Source organism: Ostrinia nubilalis, chromosome 15 (genome assembly GCF_963855985.1).
Source record: "Ostrinia nubilalis chromosome 15, ilOstNubi1.1, whole genome shotgun sequence".
In the NCBI taxonomy this organism is placed as follows: domain Eukaryota; kingdom Metazoa; phylum Arthropoda; class Insecta; order Lepidoptera; family Crambidae; genus Ostrinia; species Ostrinia nubilalis.
This window is the reverse complement of record NC_087102.1, coordinates 15569310-15595524: the sequence shown is the minus strand read 5'-3', so window position 1 is coordinate 15595524 and position 26215 is coordinate 15569310. Positions and strand designations below refer to the sequence as shown.

At 36.4% G+C, this 26215-nt stretch overlaps 2 protein-coding genes across 2 annotated transcripts in view; one reads left to right on the top strand and one right to left on the bottom strand.

Moving 5' to 3' along the window:
* The window catches only part of LOC135078747 (protein Dok-7-like), a 480894-nt gene that overhangs the window by 25190 nt on the left and 429489 nt on the right, over nucleotides 1-26215 (bottom strand). The gene's annotated exons all lie outside the window — the stretch shown is intronic.
* On the top strand, nucleotides 17402-23697 carry LOC135079042 (uncharacterized). The gene is made up of 5 exons (XM_063973673.1): nucleotides 17402-19774; nucleotides 19862-20071; nucleotides 20152-20370; nucleotides 20482-20700; nucleotides 20877-23697. The coding sequence occupies exons 1-5, from the start codon at nucleotides 19661-19663 to the stop codon at nucleotides 22758-22760; spliced, it is 2646 nt and encodes an 881-aa protein (XP_063829743.1). The 5' UTR covers nucleotides 17402-19660; the 3' UTR covers nucleotides 22761-23697.

Here is a 26215-nt window from a genome sequence, read left to right as displayed (position 1 = left end):
CAAATATAGCACCGTGTCCGTCCAAGGTAAACTTCCCAGAATCACGAAACTAATCTCACATGCGGGGAAAGTTCCGTAGATCAGTTTTCAAGTGCGCAGACAGACGGCACAGACACTCCACGCCAAGAAAAAAACTACTAACACCTACACTACTCAAATAACAACCCTAAGTGGACTCAGCAAAGTACAGTTCAGGTTACTTCAAAGTCATAGAGACCTGTCTCGAATACACTTGCGGTCAACAAAACGGGCGGACAAACAAAAATAAATTCACTTCGTTAAAGCAAATTTACATTTTTCCCTTCGACTTTATTTTTAAATTTCTGTCGCTTTTCCAGGTGGCCAGTGTTGGTGTTTTATCGGAAATGTTTAAATTATTTCTGCAGACATATTTAACTCGATTGAGAATTTCTATTTTATTACGGTTTGTGGATGAATTTTCTTCTTCTTATTATTTTGAGCTGAAAAATTCGTTTGATTTTTACTTTATCATCTGAAAAAATGCACGATTTCGTTATTATTATTTTTATAAAATCTTCCGCTTTCCGTGTTTCGTTACCTAATGCCAGCAACTACACCTAAATTTTAGGTAGGCAGATCTCATAAATTGCGTGATACTGCTGCTGTATCACGCTGTATCTAATCGTGTCTAAACTGCAAAATTCTTCAAATTGTTAGTATGCAGTCACTACCACAAAATACGGATACCTAAAATTTTCAACTTTAAGGCCAAGGCACAACATCTCTACATCCGAAGATCTCTTGATGAGTAGCCGCCAATCGCCTGTCCAGCGGCTGTCGGCATCCCACGCTCGATTACGCCCGCGTGTAATGCGCAGCAGTGCGTGCTAGCGGACGCTGATTATGCACAAGTGTGTACACGCGTTAGCTAACGTGAATTAAAGTCATAGATAGAAGATGTAATTTTGAAACAGAAGAATGTAGGTTCTCTGATCAAATGAAATCGTACCCCAATGCGAAACCTGAAATTCAAATATGTATTCAAAAATCAGTTTTAGTATTTTACAGTTCTTTATGTAGATAAACTAAAAGTGATTGGTACGATAGAGAACTATGCGCTTTAGTGGCCTGTAATAAAGACGCTATCTCAAACGTTATTAGACCTTAATGACAGAGGTAAAGGTTGTCCTTTAGAATTCACAAGGACCTGAACAGCGTCATTACGCGTTATCAGTATCGAATATCACTTATAAACACATTTTGATACGCTTCGACTTTCAAGATAAACGAGTGTGCCAAGTATAACCTTCCCATAAAATACGTTTAGGTCCCAAAATATTATGGAGATGTTATCAAACCGTCAGTTTTATTGCCAGTCATAAATTGACGAGTACCTAAGCTCTTTTCTAAGTGACTTATTAATAACGTCTTATACATGTTTCGTAAATAAAAGTTCTTGAAACTATTGCTAAACTTAGCAGACCTCGAGTGCCCATTTCTTTTTATGTGACCATCATTTATTATCTCGGCAGATTCACTGTAAACTCTCTAATACTTCCAATACCCCTCAATGTTTAACTTTACATGTCACCTGAACATTGGTTCTTTTCAGCTAAATGACGTCCACTGCTGGACAAAGGATTTCCACAAAGACCGGCCCTGCGCTGGCTGTATTCAGATATTTACCGCGACCTTCACCAGATCGTCGCTCCACCTAAACATTAGCATATTTTACTTGCTTAATAGCTTGCTTGCATAACTAGCTCCCACTAGGTGAACCGACGATCTGGAAAGGTCGCGGGAGGTGCCTGGGTGCGGGCTGCACTGGATCTTTGTGGAAAACCTTGGGGGAGGCCTTTGTTCAGCAGTGGACGTCTTTCAGCTGAACGAACGACCGAACTCGCTTAATGAATTATATCAAAACTGTTGCTAAGTCTACCAGACCTATCAAAAAGTTCCATTATTACCAAATCCAAAATTTCCGCTCAATGTGCGCCATAAGTCTTTTGTTTTTCCAGCTCCACTCCTAAGGGAGCGCAGCTTAGCCGGCCCGGACTGGATAGCGGCGGCTTAAACCCGATCAGACCGGATCCGGGCGGTCAGCCGGGTCGCCGTAAATCTACCCGCGTTTATTGCGCAGATTTTATTAAGATGTGCTTTGACGTGGCTGTAGGGGTTTTGTAGCGATCGTGTATGGGCTCTATGTAATATGCTGGGGTGGAAAACAGCATTTCCGTTATTTATATTTTGAATCTACTGTGAATTTGATAGAAACACTTAACAGAACATTGTTTTCTTAAGTGGCCAAATAACCATTTCAAGTCGTTGTATTGTGAAAAGCGCACATGACGCTGCTTTCGCGGCTTTGGTTTGAACACCTTTGAGTCGTTGTTTTCTTAATAATATCGTTGTTAGAACGCATTAATAAAAAAATAAACAACTAAGTATGAATAAAGAGAGTACAATACAGTTACTTACAGTTAATATTCTTGAAAAATTCAAAAGATGAACTTGTTCCATTTTAAAATATCTCAGCAATAATTACAGCTAACCCTCCACTCGAAATTTAACTCGAGAAATAATTAACATCAGTTTTTGGAACAAAATGAGTTGGTGGAATCCAGCGTTAAATAATTCCAGTGCTGTTTGCGCAGGAAGCAAGCTGAGGCCGACTGCTGCGAATGGATCATTCAGATTTTGGGGATCCGTATAAAGATATTTATGATAATTAGAGAACGTTTTACTCGACTTTAGGCCCGGTTTCCACCGATGCAGAGAAGAGAGGGGATGTGTTTGAATAACTATTCTTTTGTGAGGTGGGAACAACGAAATCTGATTGGTTATGCAGTCAACTACTCTCTTCTTTGCTGTGGTGGAAACTATGCCTTATAAAAGTTAATAAGTCAATAAAAGATGTTTTTGCAAATCTTTTAAGACCTGCGTACTAAGAATATGTAAGTCGTGGAAGATTTTTCGAAAGTTTGTGTTTAATTTAATAATGAAAAATTACTTTTATATTAAAGTTTTCTAACTGGGTAAACCTAGAATTCATCTCACTTAGCATCAGGTGCGATTACTGTCAAATACCTTGTTCTTCATAAAAAATGCGCGAGCTATGTACAACATACTCGTAATAAGACTTATTATTATTATAAAATTTTGTGACTACAAATGGCTACGGAATCTCGCAAGGATTAGCTACGCTCGCCTTTAGCTGAGTTTTTTTTAAACGAGGTGGGTCCCCCTTTAGGGGAGGGGGCACGATAAATCGCGGCGATCCTCTGCAAACAATGTTTTTGAGCGATATTAATGGTGGCGCCCAGGGGATCTCTCTGATATCATCTCCGTCCTTATTCTTTTGACGGGTAAGATAAAGTGAAATAATTCCAGGTTTTTTGGGGAAGGATTAATTCATTAGAGTTTAAAGTGAGGCTTGAGACGGGTTGTTAAGACTCTATTAGTGTCTTATCTCTGAAAGAAAATATTATCTGTTCGGTAAATATTTATGGACGACTACAAAATCTCTACATACCTAAAAAACAGAAGTGTCTTCATTATTTTTTAAATTATTCCTAGTATTTACTAGGAAATCCCGTCTGGGAATTCTTATACTTCCTAGAAATGTTTTCGGGACTCGTGTATTGATTATAAAAAATTAAATTATACCTTTTAGTGTTGGAAATTAAAAACAGCCAATCAAACAAATCAAAACTAGTTCAGTGACTTCATATTGATTTTATTCATCCTAATTAGACCATCCTTTGTTAAAAATTAAAAGGTTCAAATTCAAAACCCTGAATAGATAACTAACAGCTAACAAACTTACTTCTTTTTTAAAATTTTGTTTTCAAAGGGGTCGCTTAAAAATTAGGGATTGTTGGTGAAAACGGGCGTCAACTAAAGCTGTGTCCTATAACTTTCTCCCCGTCTGTTTAAGTTATCATATTAGTACTAAAATTTAAAGCACATATCAAAAGCACCTTAATGAAAAAGGGCTACTATAAAGTTGATGATTATATAAAGGATAAAAATGTTTGGAATGTTTAACTACCTAGCTCGCATTAATACTTATGACTATAATTTGTATATTTTAAAGACTGTAAAACCTTGAAAAGGAGGCTGACAATAGTGACTGAGTTTCTTGCGCTGCTTCTTCTCAGCACTGGCCCATTTATTGTCCCGAAGCAGTGGTAGGGTTAATATTGGGACGTGTAAAAGCGCTTTTTTAAAGCCTATTTGCAAAAATAAATGAATTTTATGAATTTTTAATTTTTAATTTTAAATACTGTGCAGTATTTAACTGCCTAAATAATAATAAAAACACAGAATGTACTTTTTTAAGTTGCCTCAAGACACTGAGAGGTAAATAAGTCAGCGGTTCCCGAAAGGTGGTCCGCGGAACCCTGGGGTTCCGTGGGAAGGCCGCAAGGGTTCCGTAAAAAATATTATCCCACGTTTCGTGACCGACGTTGTTCGCGCGCACCGACTTGTTTACAAATAATTGCATAAAAACTTTATTGTTTTTCATTTAAATTTCCATTTATCAAAGTAGGGTTCCGCTAGGAAAAGTATAATCAATTAGGGTTCCTTGGCAAAAAAAAATTGGGAAACCCTGAAATAAGTAGTTAATATTATTCATGATAATTCATGCTAAATCATGTATTTCCTCCGCCATTTTCCGCAGTTTGGCACCTCACGTCACATCATTTTACCGAAGTCAGCCCTATAGCTTCGGCGCAGTGCCGATCACTGACGTTTGTCAACAAAATGGTGCTTGACTCTTGAGACAGGCTAAATTACACCATATTGTTAATGACATTGAGCATACATTTTTTTTAATACCTTCGCGAAGTAAAACTTCTGTACGTAGTACTTATTATTATTCTGTGCTATTACCACCTCTCGTTCCCACCACTGCAACTCCTGTGTAGCCAGGATCTACAGCTTGACCGCCATAAAAACCCAACCAATGAAGGCGTTGCGGCAGTAGCTATTACTGCTAGTTTACTTGTATTTCTAGCAGTAGCTTTGAGAAGACGTCGCCTAATAAGCCATTATCTGCAGCCATTTCGCATTACCCCAAGTATCGGTCCACACGAGTCCCCGGGGCGTCGTAGCGCTTCGCCCCTGTATGAGAGCGCTACTAAACGGCCGTCTTAGATGCGCTTTATGAATTTTAAGCGGCTGTCTCCTAATGCTATGGTAATTTGTTGTATTTGCCTATTTTATTTCTTTTTTTTATTGTCTTTATCTGTGGTCGAACTTCATAATACCAAAACGGTTTTGTATATCCCAAATAGTTAGGGTACTAAAGATATTAAACGTTCTTTTTGGACTTTTTCAAATATAGCTAAATGCTGCAGTGTTTACGACGATGTGCCGTCGTCCGTACAATATGGCTCTCTAAAATAAGTCATAAAAGCGATTTCCATTTAGGTGGGTCACAACTCGAGTTATTTATGATACTTTCACTATTTATAGTTAAGTATTTATAAGTTGAGACATTGTAAACTTAAATTTACTTGAGTATTTTTAAAATACTTCTAAAAATATGCACTATTTTAGTGGTTTAATTCCACTTCAAATTGGCTAAAGTGATTGACGTCACTGAATAAGTGCACACAATTAAAAGTGTTTTCAAAGGCCAGTCAAATATTATTTTATTTTAAAATAGAAAAACAAAATGTAAATAAATTGTCTCGTTTCAAACGCAAGCAGTTTGTACGAAACATGAAAGCCTTCATTTGGGAGCAAACAAAGCAAATATGTTGTAAACAGCGTAATCCAATGAGAGGGCTTGCCCTACAAAGAGTTTGAGTGCCCTCTGGATTGGGGGTATGAGGGAATTTGTAATAAAACTCCTTGGGTAGATGTACCTATGTATACCTACTTAAACTAGAAGATAAATCTTTAAGAAACAAAGTACGAAACCGGTAAAAAGCAGTTAAAATTAGGAAGTGATGGAACTCTATTACTATTTTACATTTTCAATTAAATTAACCAGCAGCTAACATGTTGCTACATGTATGAAAGAACATTATGTTACCTATGAACACTATTTAACCTGTTCTTTAAATATTGGATTTGTAAATAAATAAATAACAAATATAAATTAATACATAATTGTAAATAAACATGTAAATTATAGTTCCTTAAGCATTGGTTATTAATCTGTTATTGTTTCACTGTAGGTTTTCCGAACAAAATAAAATAAAAATAAATAAATTTCAATCTCGAGTTTAAATGATTATAAATTGAACCAGCTTAATGTAGGGTCTATTTTTTATTAAATTTCAGGCTTTGGAGCTAAAATATATCGTAAAACCCATGTTGACAAGTGACTTCTTTACAATTTTTCATTACAAAATAAAATAAATTTCTCTGCGAACACGGAAAATTGTCGAGTTTTATAAAAATTTGGACGTTGTGTTGACAAAACGTAAACACGGTGTAAACAGGCCAATCCAATAAGGGCGCCCTCATGCCCTACAGAGTTGAGAGCCCTCAGCAGATGCGGGCCTGCGATGAAACGACTTGACCACGTTTGTAGGGAGTACGGCTCAGTTTTGTTTCGGAGATGTTTTGGGATGATCCCGGACAGTTTAACCTGAGGCGTATTAAGTAATAGTAAGGCGTATGTAGTAGACGTTTGTTTTATAGATACTTGAGATTATTATTTTGTCGGGCGACAAACAACAATGTTTTAGGCTTCCTCAGTAAAAGCATGCACCATGAAGTTGCATCTGAATTATGTAATGATAACGATGATGAGACCTCAGCATTGAACACACTTTCATAATAACAAAACCTACTTATTGACTCGTATTTTGAGCACTTCACTCATCCATCACCCAGTTAACAAAAGTAAATAGACAGAATTTAGTAGTTAGGAGAGTCCGCCATACCATCCGTATGATAAACAAGAGAAAAATGCTTTGTTCAGGTCACTGGTTATTTACTATATTTTGACGTTCATAAGTGCCACTTGTGGTCTAAGGGCTGATTTGTCAATCATCAAATAACTTTTTACTGGCGAATAAATTTGTCATTTTGACATATTTCCCATACTTAAACTGTTAATATGCCAAACTTATTCTTCAGATAAAAGTTATCCAACGATTGAAAAATCAGCTCTAAATTGAATAAATGTTTTTGATTTGATTGATTTGATTTGACTGGGTCGATTGATACAGACTGGTGGCATCTATCTGTTTTTAAAATAATAAAATATTGATACAATTAGTCTCTACCAACCAAATACATAAAACGCTTTGCAGCGGCAGCGCGGAATGTTTATGTTAGTTCATGCATGTAACGCACGGTTTCAATTGACTGGACGTCTGTGTACATTGTGTACAATTGATCGCGCGCGAATCAATCTATTTGCCCACGAGTGTGTTGTATTGTAGTGTATTAATTGGCAAAATTCAAATATTTCGCGGCTAAAATAAAATTCTGTTCTGTTTGACAAATTAACAGTTATTTTGCTTGACATGAAGATGCTTGACTTGTTTAAAACTACCTATCTATCTTTTGCAAATTATCAGTATCAATATACACTTAACATCAAATAAACCGCACCTTCCGCGACGCGAACTTTAAAGATTTTCTTGTGACACAATCATGGTGTTCCAACAATATTGGTGTTATTTGAAAGCTTAATAAATATCCTTAAAGAAAAACACATTTAATTTCTTAATAAATGATTAACATATACCATAAATGTGACTTGAAAAAAGACCTCACTTTGGGCTCACCTCTGGGATCAATTAGACCAAATTGTATGGATATAAAACCAAATAATGATCGCACGTGTCCTCTTTAACAGATGGATAGCGATTCCCAACTTAACAGTTTTATAGCAATAAAAGGTGGCTCAAGCGTAACTACCTATTTTTTGAAGAAGTGACTCTGGATCCTTGTAAAGACACTTTTTTGGGGTAAAAACCTTTCCTTTAATGAAATGAAGTTTAGAACTAAGCTTTTAAATAGTGCCAATATTGGTGGGAAGTGGGGATGCATACGTTTGAAAATGCTTGTCGCGGGAGGTGCGATTTATTTGATGTCGAGTGTAGTTTAAATAATGAAGAGTCTCGCATTATGCAAACAAAATATCTGATCTTATTAAGTAAAAATTCATTATATTGTTATGAGATGCAATGAAATAAATACTCGTATAAACGACCTTTGAAGTGGCTTATTCTTGATTGAAATTTCATATCAGTTTTTTTCAAGCAATATAATATTCCTTTTGTGGATTGCAAATTTCGTAATCACTACTACGTTTACTCATTAAAAATTACAAAATTCTACAACCAACTAAAATCCAGACGCTCGATTAGAAACATAATTATTTTTTTCTCGATTCATCGTAAAAACTAATTAAGAAACAAACACAATAAATATCACTTTGACATAAATTCGTTGTAATTACGTGAAAATGTTCCAAAAAGCGATTGAGATAGCAGAAGACCCTTTCACATATAAATTACACGAATCAGATTAGGGCACATCAATTACCCGTAATGAGGTTCAAAAAGTCCGAGGTCGGGGTAATCTAACGTGTGCTGACCGAAGCGGTGCGAGCGGTGTGAGCGGTGCGAGCGGTCCGAGCATAAGCGGTAAACGGCGAGCGTAATAGGTGCCGCGCAAATTAAAAGCTTTGAATACAATATTCGAGCGATTTTAAAGATAGCTACGGATGTAACTTTGCAATTTTATGTAAATAAGAAACTCGAAACAATTTTGGTAGTTTTCGTGAAAACATTGGATACTGGAAAAAGATAAAACTGTTATAATCATAAAATATAAAACCGGAAGTTTGTAAGGAATTTCTCTTTGTAATTTCAAGGTATGAAAGTTCACATTTTTAGTGTAATGTCACAGACAATACGAGTAATAATTGTTTTTTCAGCTGTTATCTTATCACTTTACCCAAACTTAATACATTTTTTTGCAAAAAATAAGGGTAAAAATGAAGATAAAATAATAGAAATTCACCCGCTCATTACCTCCCCTTTCGTCCCTTACTGGTTTCCTCTTATTTTTCCCACCCAAAACGCTTCTACCAAACTTTTACCATATAATTTTACAAGAAAATGTTCAAATTTATTGTAAATTATGTTCAGGTCACTGAAAGGTCATTATCAAAACCTAATGGATTTTTTATTCCTAACAGAACCTTAAAAGGTTTTTATCTTTATTTAAAACGCCCGTATTTGCTCCCTGAGGCGTCATAATCAAAGACTAAATCCCGATTATATTTTTGGAGATTGAAGCGAGTCAGTTACGTCTGTTAATAGTAGCATCGGTTCACTAACACTCCATAACTAAAACAAAATGTCTGTTAATTTTAATCCAACAAAACCCAGACGTATCCTTACATCTTTTCTCGTAATTACACAGAATCCTCGGGGAATTTAGCTAAATACGGCGAGTTCATCAAAAACCGTTATTACACAAGTTGTCCAAAGAGTCCGCTTGGAACAAGTGAAATTCCCTCGGTTATTTCGCTCGGCTGAATGGCCTGATCATTAGTAGGCAGTTCTTTCAGCTAAATGAAGGAACGGTTACATAAGTGAAAACGTATACAGTAACATCGGCGCATTTTAATTTATGATTAAGTTACGGGACTATTTCCGCCTCTTTTTCCCACTGCTGCAACTTCTGTGTAGCCAGGATTTACAGCTTGACCGCCAATAAAACCCTACCCAGTGAAAGTCAAGTTTGTCCCGGGGACTTTGAGTTAGCCAAATCAACCTCTAGTCATTCCAAATTTTGTTAGCGTCAACCATTAATAGAGCAGCATTCCTATAAACTAAGTATGATCAGTTCAAATTCAACTGGACAATAGCAAAACACATGAATTAAAATAACAAAACTTTAGACATTTAGTAACAAAATTACTTTTTTGGGTAAGCAGTAATTAAAAGTTCCTTTAGCAAGAACTGAGTATCACAGGTTTTAACGTAAAAAGGTTTGCCATAGCATCCAGTGCTATTACTAATAGATCTACTGACTCTCTTCCCGTTGTGGTGTCTGTCCATTTTTTGCTTTTCCGACTGCTGTTGACATAATATCGGATTATAAATAAGGCTCCGAATCACGGACTCAGAATTAAGAGGGATTAAGAAATTAACGCTTTTGAAATAATTTTTCACAGAATTTGGGATTTTCCTGTCGAAATAAATATTTTTGTATCAAATTCTTTGTAAAGAAATGTGATTTTGTCTATTTGTGTTTGAGATACTTTTTGTGCTTAAACAAAGAGCTTTAAAGCTTTGTGTTAATGAATAGCTTAAGCGTTAATTAAGTAATTATTGCAAAGGTAATTCTTGGATGGAAAAGGAGATACGGAGCGATATTTTAATTGGAAATGAAAAAGATAAAATGACAGAGTAATATGTTTAAAGCAAAAACTGCAATCATTTTTACTTATTTCGTTTTATTATCGAATTGAACATACTGAATGATTAATTTACGTTTCAGTGATATCTCTTTTGAGTTTAACCCATGAGTAATGTAAAATCCAATTGATACAATACAATTTATTTTGTATTGTGTTTGATTACCTATGCCCATTCATACGGTATAATGTAAGTAGGTACACTCTTTAATATCAAATGAACTAGTATTTCTATTTTGACATCTTTAGAAAAATCGACTGCAGGGTGAATGGACCATCAGTTAGTCACGTCGTCACTCATGATTATTCTTTCATCCAAATCATAAATCACGATCACTTAATTACAATTTGTAGGTAGCTTTTATTGTCTCACTTAGCGAACATGTTTTGTTAAGGGACACATTTTCAATATCTAGCTCTCTAGACAAGAATCAATTATCTTCGTTATCGTTACTATAATATTATAATTGCGAAAGTAACTGTCTGTCTATGTCGCTTTCATGCCTAAACCACTGAGCCGATTTTGGTATTTGGCATAGATATAGTTTTGAGTCCAGGGAAAGTAAGTACAAGGGATAGTTTTAATCCCGGTTTTTCACAAAAAAAATTCCACGCTAAAAATTCAAAGCTAGTTCATAATAAGGAGGACTTTTCTCAGGTTGGATAACATTTCTAACTAAGTACTTAGTACATATATTAACCTCCGTGCTGGTTTGCCTTATTCACCCTTTACATACTCGTAGATTGGATCAAAATACACGTGGACTGTATGTATCAAAGCACACACGGACTGTATGAGACGAAAGACTTTGAATGATACCCTGTATCGACCGCAAACTGAGTGTAAACTTCACGTCAAGGTCTCTGCGAAGGGAAATCGACAAATAAATCGCGTGACAGCTGAGTCCGGAGACATTTTGTATGAGATCGAAATAAACAGGGGCATTTATTTTTACCCAGTGGTGGAGAACAGATTCTACAGTATGTCCCAAAAAGATCATACTAAAATTTTACATATCTATATATACTACATTTTAGGGCATGTGAGAGGTCTCACTGTTAGTAAAATAACAGACTATTTCAGTTCAATTGGTTGCTTAGTGCTGGCTTAAATGCTCTAGTGGAGCAAACTCAAAGTAATTATAAGCATTTTCCCTTGTCATGCTAGTTGGTACAGTTTGATGTTACATTCAAAATAACTTTATCATACTGAAATTGTTTTCCGGAACTGTCACAATACTTTTTCAACCACGAAAATGCATTTATTTTTAACCAAATTAAAATTCGGTTTGTCCTCTTTTAAAGTTAATAAAATGGTCAGTTGAATCAGTTCTGTTTTGAATTTGAGTTTTTATATTTGCGATAACAATAAAAATGCGTATAAAAATTTCATACCCCAAATGTCGTTCCGATACTTTATTTCCGAAGTCTGGGCTGGCTTTAAAGGTCATTCAGAAGTTCGGATATCGTCGTATCAACTTTAGTCATCATGTCTTATAGCCTAGGACATTCCAGTCGCCATAACTTTGGCCTGGAAGTGCACATTAGGACAATGTTTTACTATTTTTGGGGCCGTGTTTTCGAGTTAATGATGACGTTAAAATGTTATGAGGCACTGTATCAAATTAACCCTTTTGGTTGTACTCAACCATTTAGTACTCTACCTATTATAAACTTGAAACTTGATAAATGGCCTAGCTAGATATTGATAAAAGTCATGGGGCTATTATTGTTTTTCATACACGATAACAGACACATAAGTGGTATGTAAACCAACAGTATAATTTAGGTAGGTATGATCGTTAACACATACGTAAATTATTCCCAAAACGAACATTCTGGGAGTGGGTAGTCAATGCGAAAAAACGCTCAACGGTTGGAATGTGCAGGTGTCAAAATGTCCATATGGACCGGCTGTTAGTGTGGCAAAAAGTATGAACGTCAAAATGAGCAATGATTAAAATGATCTGAAGTTAAAATGTCTTCGGGTTTATTCGAACAAGCGTCTTATTGTGTAATAGCTAACGTGAACACGTGTTTATATGCATCAAGGTAAAAATGTCCAAAAAAAACTCTTTATTGACTGGACTACAAGAACATTGAACATTTTGACATTTAATTTTATTAATTTAATCATGAGCACAATATATCAGTTGATCATTTTATCTATCACACCTTTGTTGTACTTGTATTTTGTGATGTGTACCATTTGTCACTAAAGCACTGTAACCATGGTAATGATGTACATTTTGACACTGGGACTTTTTGACGTTCATACTTTTTGCCACACTAACGGCCGGTCCATATGGAAATTTTGACACCTGCACATTCCAACCGTTGAGCGTTTTTTCGCATTGACTACCCACTCCCAGAATGACTTTTTGTGTCATAGAAATAAATAAACAATATTGTAAAGTCAATTGCGTTACACTATTCGATGCTGGTTTATCATAAATCAATAGCAACAACCAAAACATATTCGCGTGTAAAATCTGTCAGCAGTCGTGCATCAATCAATTTACTGTTGATTGAAATAGGGCTTTAAATTCAGGCTCATCGGATTTGTATTGAGTAGTGTTGCCAGGCTGCCTGCATTTAAATATCGAAAGAATTTGCATCCAAATTATGCAAGGCTTAATGCCGCTTTAGGATTACGATTAGAATACTGATTGGTTGGGGGAACTTTTGGAATATTGTTCAGTTTGCAAACAATCCATTATTCTGCTTTCCAAGATTTTTTTTTGGTCACGATTATTAGTAAATTTCAAAATAAAAAATAAAAATCTGTTCTTGCAATTTGACTATTTTATTGTGAATTCTTTCAAATTTAACAAAAACTTAAATTTAATAATATATGAAAGAAACTTACCGTCATAACTGAAGTCTTAAAGATATTAATTTACTTTTTGCAGTAAGGTGTTTATGAAGCACATCTTTGGGAGAATGAAAAACGTGGCATGGAGTTAAAATTCACTGCGTTCAATCTATCTATGCACTCAAAAAATATTATTAGAATCTCAGACTTGTCTTGATCTTTAAATTGGACGCTATTTATGTTAGAGATTAAAGCTGACTGAAAATTAAGTTGTCTACACAACTAGTGGTTTTGTTCATATTCCATTCATCGTGTTCAACACTTGACAAATTAACAGTCTCCATACACAAGCACTCATGTTTCACGTGTATTCTGAATTAATAACCACGTCCCCGACCTAGTGAGACAGCCTGCATCTAATATCTCCGAGGACCAAACTTCCACCTCTAATCTCGACATCAGCTGCAAATCTGGGAACTCCATAATCTCGCGGCAGTACACCACTGCATTTTGATTAAGACTTAATTTTGTCCGTATTACCTCGACGCCCCACTGTGCAGGATCATCTACGCCACAAACTTGACCTCTATTTAGATAGCAATAGAATACGTTATTGTGTGGTAAGGAATTTGAAGGGTACTGGCAACACAGGAGATAATACGGAGAGAAAAGGTTTTAATTGAGATCTCGAGCATGTATCGTTGTTTTTGTTGGAACGTCTGCTTCGTTCTAATAATTAACCTTCGCAACGAGTTCACGAGTACGTATCCCTTGTTAGCTTCATTCGAACAGAATGTTAGGTTTTCTCCCTATAGACGCTTAGTGGAGTTCAATGAAATTCGACATTTGAATAATGCTCAATGCACTTTTGATATTTTATCATCGAAAATTAGTTGAAAAATATAAATAATCTTGGTTAATTCATATCTACTACTAATACCCATAAAACTCCGTGTCTTTGTTATTTCATTATGTGCGTGTGTCATAAAGCATTATAATTATTAATGAGGTAAAACGGTGAATCTTGCCACATTCAGTAATAAATTGTGACCTATACCATTTTTTGCGTCACCTAGAAAATGATGCCTACGCAGTATCCACGTGTTCAATAAACCTTTTACCTTCGCCACCCGAGCTAACAGCCAACTAAGCCACAAAATAACAGCCCAAATCCGTAAAAAGAACTTAATAAAGCCAATTTAATTAAGAACTTTTCAAGCTAGACAACCATTGAAAATGAGGTCTCAGACTTGCGAACTATGTTCAACATTTGTAAGATTCGCAACCACAATCGTCTTTGTCCCTTTGAAAGCACAATTAGTCGAGTCGGTCCACTCTGGCCCTTATTAGTCGAGTCCCTCACGAGGCGAGTTAATTAAATTACAAGATTTTAAGGAGGGATTATCAGAGGTCCGTCCTCGAGTGCTGTATGTACGAAATTAGTTTGTAATTGGACGGGTAATAGTCAGATGGGACGATAAGATGGAACTGCAGCGCCGGGATTTATGAGGACCGCTTGCTCGTGAAATGTTTCGCTAATGAAGGCTTTACTGAAACGGTTCGACTTTGGATCTGATTGCTATCGTTAATGTATTTATCTCTCAAACTATCATTTATCACTCTACAAACTAGAACATTTTAAACGATCATTTTACCATAGTAACGTATCACCGAGGTCTAATGAATATCAAGCAAGACACTCAATCTGTGCAGGTCTTGTATTCAAATCCCAAATGAGACACATGAAGTAAAAAATCATTAGTGTCTAGCGCTAAACTCAGCCATTACCTGAAGTATGGAAGCGGCACGGGAGGGGTGATATTGACATAATTATTATGACGTGACAGAGCGTACAAATCGGACGCAAATCTTCAGTCTTGCTGTCATTTGACGTCTCAAAAGTACCCTCCCGTGTCGCTCCCATTCTTCAGGGACTGACTAAGCTAAGTTAGCAGTCTTATAAACCACAAATTACCTGGTAGTCAAGTGCATACTCGTACTATAGCTACTACACAACCAACTGGAACCATGTCAGGCAGAAAATATATTCAATTACTCTCGGTCCCACTCCTATTCAGCCGATACTAGTCTGAAAGGACACCATTGAATCATGGCAGCGAGCCCGGTTATGAACAGCAATAAAGCCTTAAACTATCGAGCCCCCATACACACAACTCTCCAATTTGCAAACAATTCGCACCATCACCATTTTTCACAGACAAAACGAACAATCCACTTTTAAATTCGATTGCTGACGGCTGAAATACGTAAGTAATTATTTTAAATTTTTAGATTTTGCAACATTAAAGTTCTGAACGATAGATATGAAGTAGATTGAATAGATTGGATTGCAAACTGTTAAAGCTTTCTCATCTTATTTCACTAATACTAATTGGCAAAAGATTAGAAAATCTATAAATGCTAAATTATCTACAAACTTAAGCTTTAAAACTCATTACTTTAATAGTGTATCTGTACCTAAATTTGGCGGTTGAACTGTAGATCCTGGCTACACAGGAGTTGCAGCGGTGGGAACGAGAGGTGGGATTATCCCGTATTACTGGATTTTGTTCCCAGTGAACGTTCCTTATTCTTTGACGGTTTAGAATTAGTCCTCAACTCAAAAAATTTAAGCACTGAAAATTTTCCACAAACGAAAACCTTTCCCGTTTTAATAAAGGACATTGTCAGAAATGGCCTCAAAAACCGCCAAAAAACATTAACCCATCATAATAATTTTCTTATTTTTTTAATACATTAAGCACCCTTTCATGTTAATGGACACTTGAGCATTAAAAAATTAAATAAATAAGTCTTTTAACGTTTATTCTATAATACTATTACAACTTCCGTTCGTTTTACTAGAAGTCCAGGTAAAGTGATGTTCCTGCGGATGTCATAGACAATGAGTTATCGATTTTTAAAATAACATAAATCAACTAAATTGCTTCGAAAACTAGATTTGCATTAAAAGCTAAAATGATATTGACAGTACTGCAAGATACTATCAGAAGACAGGCAACAGGTCGAAGTTCGTAAATAAAATAAAAATAATTGGGACCTTATTACTGTGATATTGGTAATGACAACATCATGGAGTCTTCATTAATCATAGATCTGTAATAGTGTCAAAATCCTATGTTAAATCCAATGTCAGTTAAAGTAAGAGAAATGAATACAAAAAACAAATACATATTTTATTTTAATCGATAATTCTTAAATTAAGAATCGTTATTTTTAATAATTCAATTAAAAGTTGTTCAATCCTTATTTGTGTCAAATTGTCGATGATACTGATTAAACATTTTTTCTTTCTTTCTATCTTTCATAATGCCGACAATGATGTCACGTCAGCTGTCACTAACTCGATTTCAGTTTGCTATGGCATCAGGCTTCTTGTATTTTTATTTCAATAAAATAGCGTTTTAAGTTAATTGACGTATTGCTAAAAGTTCCAAATATCTCAAACAATGTGGTGCCCATTTCGTACCATTGGAAAAAGTAAATGAGAGAGGTGCCGCCGTTACAACACCGAACTAAAAGTTGTTCCAAACTACGTACACTCTACGTAAAAAGGTACGTCGTAGAGTAACAAGAATTTTAAATTGGATTGAATTAGTTAGGTACATCAGAATATTTTAAAGAAAAAGGAAGAATGATAATTATTATATATAGACTACTTTGATCCTGGTGTTCTAAAACATGTAAGTGTCTCTTCAATGTTTATTTTTGATTTGATTTCTGTTCAGTGTCTACACCTAGATAATGTAACTTATAAAAATAAATACATAAAGGTAGCAGGAAGGCGCTTGCATCCAGCGCCTTCCTGCTACCTTTATGTATTTGCTGATGCTGTTATGATGAAAATCGGATACTGTGAAATCGATGTTTTTTCTTAAAAACGTAAATAACATTGTTATTTCAGTATCTACCTCTTTTTAAAAAAAGTTATCAATACTTTTCATATGTGTCACAGAAAAAGACATTGATTAAACGAAAATAATGGACAAGACGTCATAAAAACAAAATATAGTACGTGGCGGAAAAACTGCACATCGGCAATCATCACATATTATTATAGGGAATTTAGTGCAATTGTTTGTATGTATGGAGACACCTCCACTTTGGTATAGTAGGCTCATTTTTGCAACGGTGGTTCTTTGGATGCTTCTGAGTGGATTTCCGTCGGTAGACATCGGGACAGGGGGGGGGGGGGGGGGGGCAAGTTTCCTTCTGCCGCGCTTCACTTTCAAAACTATGGCTGGTTTTAGAGTCACGCTGACCGTCAGCGCTGACAGCCGAAATGTATGAAGCGTCGGCGCCGAGCGATCAGCGTCACTCAGGAACTTTCCCTTCAATTACATACATATTGATCTGTCAGCGCCGAAGATCAGCGAGCAGTCAGCGCGATACTAAAACCAGCCTATAGGTATTAGGGCAAGTGTGGTATCATTTTTGGATAATTCAAGGATGGCAGATTCATTTCGTTCATTTCATTGAGCACAATAAAATTCACAAAAAGTAAAAAGTATTTTTTTAAACCACTGGTGATAATCTAATAAAATAAAGATAATTATGTCCTGAAAGCTACATTTATCAGGATTATAATATAGGTATATAAACAAAATAAAACATTTTCATAACCGACTAAGTGACATTATAAGACTTTCGTCATCAGAACTCTCAGCCCATTTTAACGCGAAAATTCAAACTGTTATTTCTGGGAATGCCGGGTGGCTCATGCAAAATGATTTCAGAATTTAGTGGAGTTTTAAATCCGCCCCTGCTTCGCACAGGCACAATCATCATTACCATCATTTCAGCCACAGGACGTCCACTGCTGAACATAGGCCTCCCCCAATGACTTCCACATCGCACGGTTGGTAGCAGTCTGCATCTGCGCCTTCCTGCTTCCTTTATCAGGTCGTCGGTCCACCTTGTGGGTGGACGTCTCACGCTGCGTTTATAACCTGCCGCAGCGTATGGATGTGGTCTATGATACTATAACCTTTCCGGAAACTGGCTTGTTCGGAAGGCTGGAAATCATGGCTCAAAAGTGAGATGGGTCTGTAATTCTTCGGTAAAAGTGTTATCTCCTTTCTTGAAGCAGAGCACCACCACGCTTCTGTTCCATGCCTCTGGCGTTATTCCCTCGAGTAAGACGGAGTTGAAGAGCCTCTGAAGGACCTTCAGTATCGGTGTACCACCCGCGTTCAGAAGCTCCGAGGTTATTCCGTCATCATGTCACCGGCTTTAGTTCGTTTACGGAGCTTCTCATTTCTGATTCGATCTCGTAAAGAAACACTAAGCACAGCCCTCTTCATAGCACGTTGTGCGACTTTAAGAGGCCATGTTTCCGAGCCGTATATCATCACTGGTAACACACACTGATTGAAGACTTTCGTCTTTAAGCACTGAGGTATTTTGGACGAAAAGATGTTGTGTAGTTTCCCGGAAGCGGCCCAGCCGAGTAAGATTCGTCGATTTACCGCTTTCTCGAAATTGAATCTACCTAGCTGAATCGTTTGTCCGAGGTAGACATACTTGTCAACAATCTCGAGAATCGAGCTCCCAAGCGAAAACAGGTAGGGTGCAACATGGTCATAAGCTTCGTTTTGTCCATGTTCATCCGAAGGCCTACCTGTTGGGAGATTCGATTAAGGTCTTTGAGCATTGTGCCGAGGTCTTCCAGCGACTCCGCCCTAGCACGTAAAACTGATGGCCGATGGGGCAGCAAGGTTCTGGAGTGGAAGCCACGTACCGGAAACCTTCCGATATTACATGCCCTAATCAGAACCGAAAGTATTTTCTAAAATCGGTTTTTCGGTAATCATTGCCGATTTTCCGTGGTTTTCAGTTCATACGGTGTTGGACATCTATAAAGTTCCGTGTGCAGTTTTTGGTCTGCCATAGGACGCATCTCCGGGTTGTGAATAGGGAAACGCCCTCCAGTCACCGGGGGGCCTACTAGTTTACCAGCGCAGACAGAAACCCAAGCGCGGCAGATCTCTCGGTGAGCCTGTCGGGCAACCTGTAACCCACAATTTGAGTGAACAGGGGGCCGTCGAGGCATTTGCCCGAACTACGATGCAGGGGACATCTTTAAAAACCTTCACAGGTGGGGGCTGGCGGGCTTTGTGGCAGGTTTGGCGGTCATAGCTAGTTTTAACATACTTGTAATAAATTGTAATCTATTCTACATGGGGTTCTTTAATATATATATACGCATAATTAAAAACATTGCATGTTCCATAAATCTCTTTCACAAAAGGTCGATGTGCGATTTTCCATGCCAGGCACTGTATCCATCATCCAGCAGTTTCCCATTTGGAAAAAACAATTTCAAATGTAGGATGTAGGTATTTTTTATAAATAACAACTACTTGAATAACTGTATCGATATCTCTCTTTAAGGACCTATGTGAGTTGAATCACGGACTGTACTAAGGTACATTATCTGCATTCATTACAAACGAACGATGGAAATGATGGAATCTATATTTTGTGTAAATTGTGGCTCAGCTAGTGGCTCTATGGTGCTGGAAGATGAACAGATTCTTCACTGCATTCAACAATGGAGGGCTCCACTTTCGGTTAGTTATAAAATACTTTTCTTTAAAAAATAGACAATATGTTTTATAAAATTATTTAAAGCCTTTAAAAATTATATAAAATTCCAGGTGCAGCCTCATGATTTAATATGTACGACTTGTTGGACTGAAGCCAGTCAAGCAACTACAAACTCGAGCTCAGGTGGGAGGAACTGTGCTCTTTGTAAAGTGGTTTTGCCACCTCGTAAACGATCACATCAATTAATTGCATTGAGAACAGATACTGAACATCATGTGAAAATCAGAAACATTATCTTGGAAAGACTTCTACCATTGCAGGCATGAATTTTTTTAAAATACTGAAATTATTTTCAGAAACTCAGAAATCAGTAATTAATTCATTTACAATACGATTTTAGGTTCGTGCATCACATCACATTTGTCATCCTTGTTGGCAAAGAGCTGACAGATCTGCAAAACATTATTCATTGCCATCATCATCAAGGGATACTGCAGCTTCAGGCGTACCATTGAGATGTATTAACTGTAATATTGATGTGACCCGATTGAGACGACATGTTTTAGTAGAAAATAATGCAATCCTGTTACAAGTACAACAACAGATTACACCAAGAGTGGTAAGTGTTATGCCTATTTAAAAGAGTAAAACAATTTGTTTACTTTTATCACTTTGAGATAATTTATGAATCTTATTCTTTTCTTGACGAAATAATTCTTTTAATTTACAGGCTACTTCAGCTGACTTCATTTGTGATGCATGTCATACATTGATATCTGAAAGATTAAGTGCTGCAACAGCCTCAGAAGATACTACTCCCATTGTGGGTCACCAAAACATTTGCATAATATGTGGTCGATCATTGTTTAATGCTCGAAGTCACGATTTGCAAGAAGAAGTCTATCGCCACATTTCACACGTTGTTCAAAATTGGGTTCAACCTCGTCAGGTAAAACACCATCAATTAGTAATAAACTCTATATCCATATCTATTACAAAAAGTCGCGTTGATCACTAGTTTAATTAACATTTGGTATGGAACTGTTATTTTAAACCAATGTTCATCACGCGTTCAACTTTTTTGTATTAAGGCACTATGTATTATAATATTATTTTTTTCCACAGCTTCAACCGTCAGACCGCGTATGTCATAGATGTTACCAGCGAGCAGAGGCCGCTTTGAATGAAACAAGAGCTAATAATGTTCCACAACTTGATAGAATTATACTACAAAATTACTCAAGAGCTCCTTATACACATGCACGCTGCATGTTTCCAACCTGTACCAGTACATCTCAACAAGTCGTTCCACATATGTTACGAGTAAGGCTTTTTAGTGACCACAAATACTATATTCCACGAGATTGTCGCATATGCAGCTTCCATTTAGAAAGACAGGAATGGTTACAATTGTTTGAAGAAACTTCAAATCACTGTTTTACAGCTGCATATATTGAAGATTTTTGTGAATTACTAAAAAGTGATAAAAACACAATTACTTTTAATGATATTGATGGGATGGATGAAAATCTATTTTATTATTGGTTGGGACATACAAAACAGCAATTCAGAGACTTAGAAGCAGAATTGCCTGAATTCCGAAACCGTGCTACAGCACTTGGTGCATACTTAATGAAATTACGAACTGGAGATTCAGACGAAAGAATTTCCACATTGTTGAATATGAGTAGAACGACTTTAACAAAGCTATTAAATAAAGCACGAGATGTTATGACAGAGCATTTCGTTCCGCAACATTTAGGACTTCAACATATATCGAGAAACCAAATTGCCGAAAAGAATCTATATATTCCCAATGCCTTATTCGGAAACCCAGGAAGTAATATTGAAGATAGAAAGGCAATTGTAATAATGGATGGCACATATATATATGTACAAAAGAGCTCCAATTATTCTTATCAAAAAAAGACGTATTCTTTGCACAAGTACCGGAACCTGGTCAAACCGTTCCTCATTGTATGCTGCGATGGTTATATTGTCGACGTGCTAGGTCCGTTTCCTGCAACGAAATCAGACGCTGACATATTAAAAGATGAGGTCAGGGACCCTTCACAACCTCTACGACAGTATTTTAAAGAAGGAGATATATTTATTCTTGACAGAGGATTTCGAGACTGTATTCCGATTTTAGAAAACCTACATTATTCGGTGCATTACCCTCTATCACTAGAATCGGGGGAATACCAAATGAATACTGAAAATGCCAATGAGTCCCGTAAAGTTACTCTCTGTCGATGGGTCGTAGAGGTTGTGAACGGGAGATTCAAAAGAGACTTTAAATTGCTACGGCAGGATTATTTTAACAAAGCGTCGAAACATTTAATGGCCGATTTTAAAGTAGCAGCAGCTCTAATTAACAGATTCCATCCACTTTTAGTAGACAGAGATGACGCTAGAGAAATCGTCTCAGTTATTCAAGAAAAAATATTTACAAATAATACGTTGGCAGAATTTGTGGAAACCAATAATTTAAATCGAAAGAGGGCTAATTTTGAAAGCATAACCGTTCAAATAAATAACCTCAATAATTTTCCACAACTGGAATATAGCGATTTAATTTTGATATCGTTAGGCGTATATCAAATTAAACAAGCGAGATCTTACTATGGGGAGCATATTCGCCAAGACGGAAACTATATTATAGAAGTTTGTCGGGAGGTTGACCGACAGTTGGTCACTGAATTACATTTGCTTCATTCTGAAAATGTTTGGCTACTGAGGGGAAAAATACACAGCCGCCACATCAGTCACAAAACTTATTTTGTTTATGTTTTGGTTGACGGATCAGAAATTGGGACATACGCAATTAAGCAATATTGCTGCAATTGTGTTGTTGGGCGCAGAACCATAGGTTGCTGCGCCCATGTAATGACCATTATATGGTATTTAAGTTGGGCCCGATTCCAAGAGAATCTAAACCCCCCGGCACAGTTTTTGGACGACATTTTGCTTCAAAATATTGATGAAATGCAAAATGATAGTATTTAGTTATTTTTATATATAAAAACCACAAATATGTAAGTGTAGTTTTTTCATCTCGGCTTTAGGCTAAGAACTCACGGCGCGATTACGTTTGTGTTTTTTCATCTCGGCTTTAAGGCTGCGTTTCTACCAGACATGTGCGAGGATACGTAGCAAAGAATGTGTTTGTAAAGAATCAATAGAATCGATTCATTTACCTCGAGGTTGTTTACAACACATCCCTCGCTACGCATCCTCGCACATCTCTGGTGGAACGCAGCCTTAAAGCCGAGATGAAAAAACACAAACAGGTAAAAATAACTAAATACTATCATTTACCTCTGCTATTGGTTCGATTCGATTCTGTTGGTTCTTTACAAATACATCATCTGCCGTTTGGTGTAGTGATTCGGAACGGACTACTATGCCGAGAGGTCCCGGGTTCGATTCCCGGCCGGGCAGAAATTGAAATAATGACTCTTAATTTCTGTGACAGGTCATGGTGTTACCATGTATAATATGTGTATTAAAAAAGTATTAAAGCAGAATATCCGTTAAGCTAGCATCCAAAACACAAGCATATTAGTTGTTTACTTGTGGCAAGATAGCGCTGTGTGAAATTGTCCAAAGATATTATTAAGATATTAAGTATATCCCCCTTACTTTCCTTACACATCTCTGGTGGTTACGCAGTTCGAGGGCTGGTATAAGATCAGCTACGGGCATGGCCAAGTAACTGACCCACATTGTTATAAAAATATTTTTATTACGATGGGCCCACTGAGGCATCATGCTCATCTTGAAGGAAACGCGTACTATTCGGCAAGTGTTTAGTATAGCTGCTTTTTGCGTTGTGATTTAAGTAACTATTTTCCGGAAGATCGATAAGTTTTAGGCTATGGTTTAAGTATTTAGGTATGACACATTTATTTTTGTTATTATTAATAAATATACTTATTCGCAACCTGAGTTTCACTTACTAATTCTTCTTCAGATAAATTCCAATGAATAATATTTGTATTGCATTAAGACACATTGTGTCCTAACAATTTTCGAGACATTGTTATGTTTAAGAAGTTAGAATTTTAAAATATCACTATTATACTTCTAACCTTCATTACAAAATATTATATAGGAACATGAGGTTTTTCCTTTGTTGTATGGAAAAATCCATTTACGAGATTAACTAGATTTTGCAGACCAAACTTCTTGCTCCTTGCATAGACTAAAGATGGTATGGCCAAGGAGATAGGAGTTTGTTATTTCATGTGTCAGATGTCAAAGATGGAGAGAAAATTGATTCATGTTATTTAATTACGTGCATATTTATTTGCAATATGTAGGTACTAGGTATATTATAAAAGTGGAACGCCGAGTTATTTCCAAAACCATTTCATAAACGATTTGGCTTCGATAAATACAATACAATAGGAGTTTGTTATTTGCTGTATCAGATGTCAATGGTGGAAAACAACTTATGATTCATGCTATTTATTTACGTGCATTATGTAGGCATGTTATAAAAGTGGAATATCGAGTTATATTTCTAAAACCTGTTCCATTATTATATACGATTTGGCTGAAACTACAATACAAAACATTTTTCGCATGTCGGTGTTCATACATTCACACAATACATTAGACGCCATGTTGTCATAAACGACATATTATAAAATCGCTGTGATTTAATATTCTTAATCATTAATTTTATGGCAAGTGTCCATCAGGAATCATTGTTCTTACACACAGAATCGTATTATTTCGCTTTCGGGTAGTAATATGTCAAAATTGTTGGTTCTTTAGGCGAACAATGTATGGAGAACGAACATTGTCCTTTCGTACTTACCAGCTTGTGAGCTGCAGCATCCATTGCGCCAATAAAACGGCTTGTGAAATCAATTTTAATATCGGCAGCGCACATTTCCGTCGGCGAGCGGCTATTCATTCCGACTATATCGTTAGCTAGGGGTCTACCCTGAAATATCCTGTCGATTTGACGGCTATATCGATTCCTCTCAGTCATATAACCATCACAGGATGAGTGAAAGAGACGAATGGATATGGATATTTCGAAATCTTTTTACAGAGTAGACTTTTGCCCAGGATGGGTTGCGACCGGGTTCTGTTGGGTCGCAATGCTAGCGGGAGCGGTAGAATAAGCGATTTTAGATCAGTTACTAGTTTCTAAGAGTTCTAGATCTCTTATTATTGGAGTCAAAATATCATTTGGGCATGAATTTCAAGCTATTTTCCTACACATTATAGTTCCTTGAAAACACCTTAAACACAATCCCTAAATTCAAATCATGCCCTAGTCGCCACAAAAAAAAATTACGTAAAAATCACAAGTAGGGACATTTCCTGAAAATAACACTAATATTGATTTAATAAAACAAAATATAACGAAAAAAATTTCAATGGTAATTTTTAATCTACAATTATCGCTCCCGCTTGATTTTAAGACCGATTTCAGAGAAGGGCCGCTCCGTCCGTACTTACAAATGGACATAAATTATGCCTGTTCATTAGATACGTACGAAAAACTGAGCTCGCCTTTGACACGCTAATGTAATTGTGGTCTAACTACCTCTCCCCGTCTCTACCTGGTCTATTATACACCTTATTTTCAGGAGAGAGGGTCCATTATCGAGTAGTAGACGAGTTGCAGTGCCATCTATTGTTGTTTGATATTCAGATGTGATGTACGGACATCACATCAAGCTAAATACAGAGGCTTTTGTCGTTGTAATAGAGGCTATATTGCAACATAAATGTAAGGTCTGTACGTAAGGGATGTGCAGTTGACTGTACGCTCGTTTTGTGAAGTTGAGGCGCATTTGTAAATTGGGGCCTGTGGATATATTTTTTCAAAGCGCAATTTGTACTTTTAAAGTGGTTTCAATCATTTTTGGTATTTTACATGCCAAAGAGAACAATAAAAATATATCCTTGTTGTGCCGTAGAGTCAAAATATTAATAGGCAACTAGCTTAAAACTAAAATTAAGCTATTTAATATTCAACACTATAGTATAGTCTGTGTGTTTCTTTATTCTTTTATTTTTTTTATTTTTACGGCGACCCCAGTGCCCCAAAGGTCCTTGCTGAAAATCAGTGTCGTGGCATCTTTGTCACGACTAATGCTGAGTCAGGGACCTTTTTGGCACAGGGCACTTATAATCTATTTTATTTTTCTTTTTTGTTTTTTCTATGTTTTAATCTTGTATTGTGCCTATATCATGTGTTGTGTATTGTGCCAAATAAATAATATTATATTCTATTCTATTCTTTAAAGTAAATAAAGTACTTTCAATAACACAGAGAAACTTAAGTAATTAGCACGCAATAAAATTAAGTCTTACAGCTAAGATTACGAGGTGAAACTAGTTGTACACGTTGGTTTTAGTGATGTTACGATGTTTTTTATCGATTTTCGATCAGAAGGTTTTTCATTCCGGAAATGATACACTAATTAAAATTACCA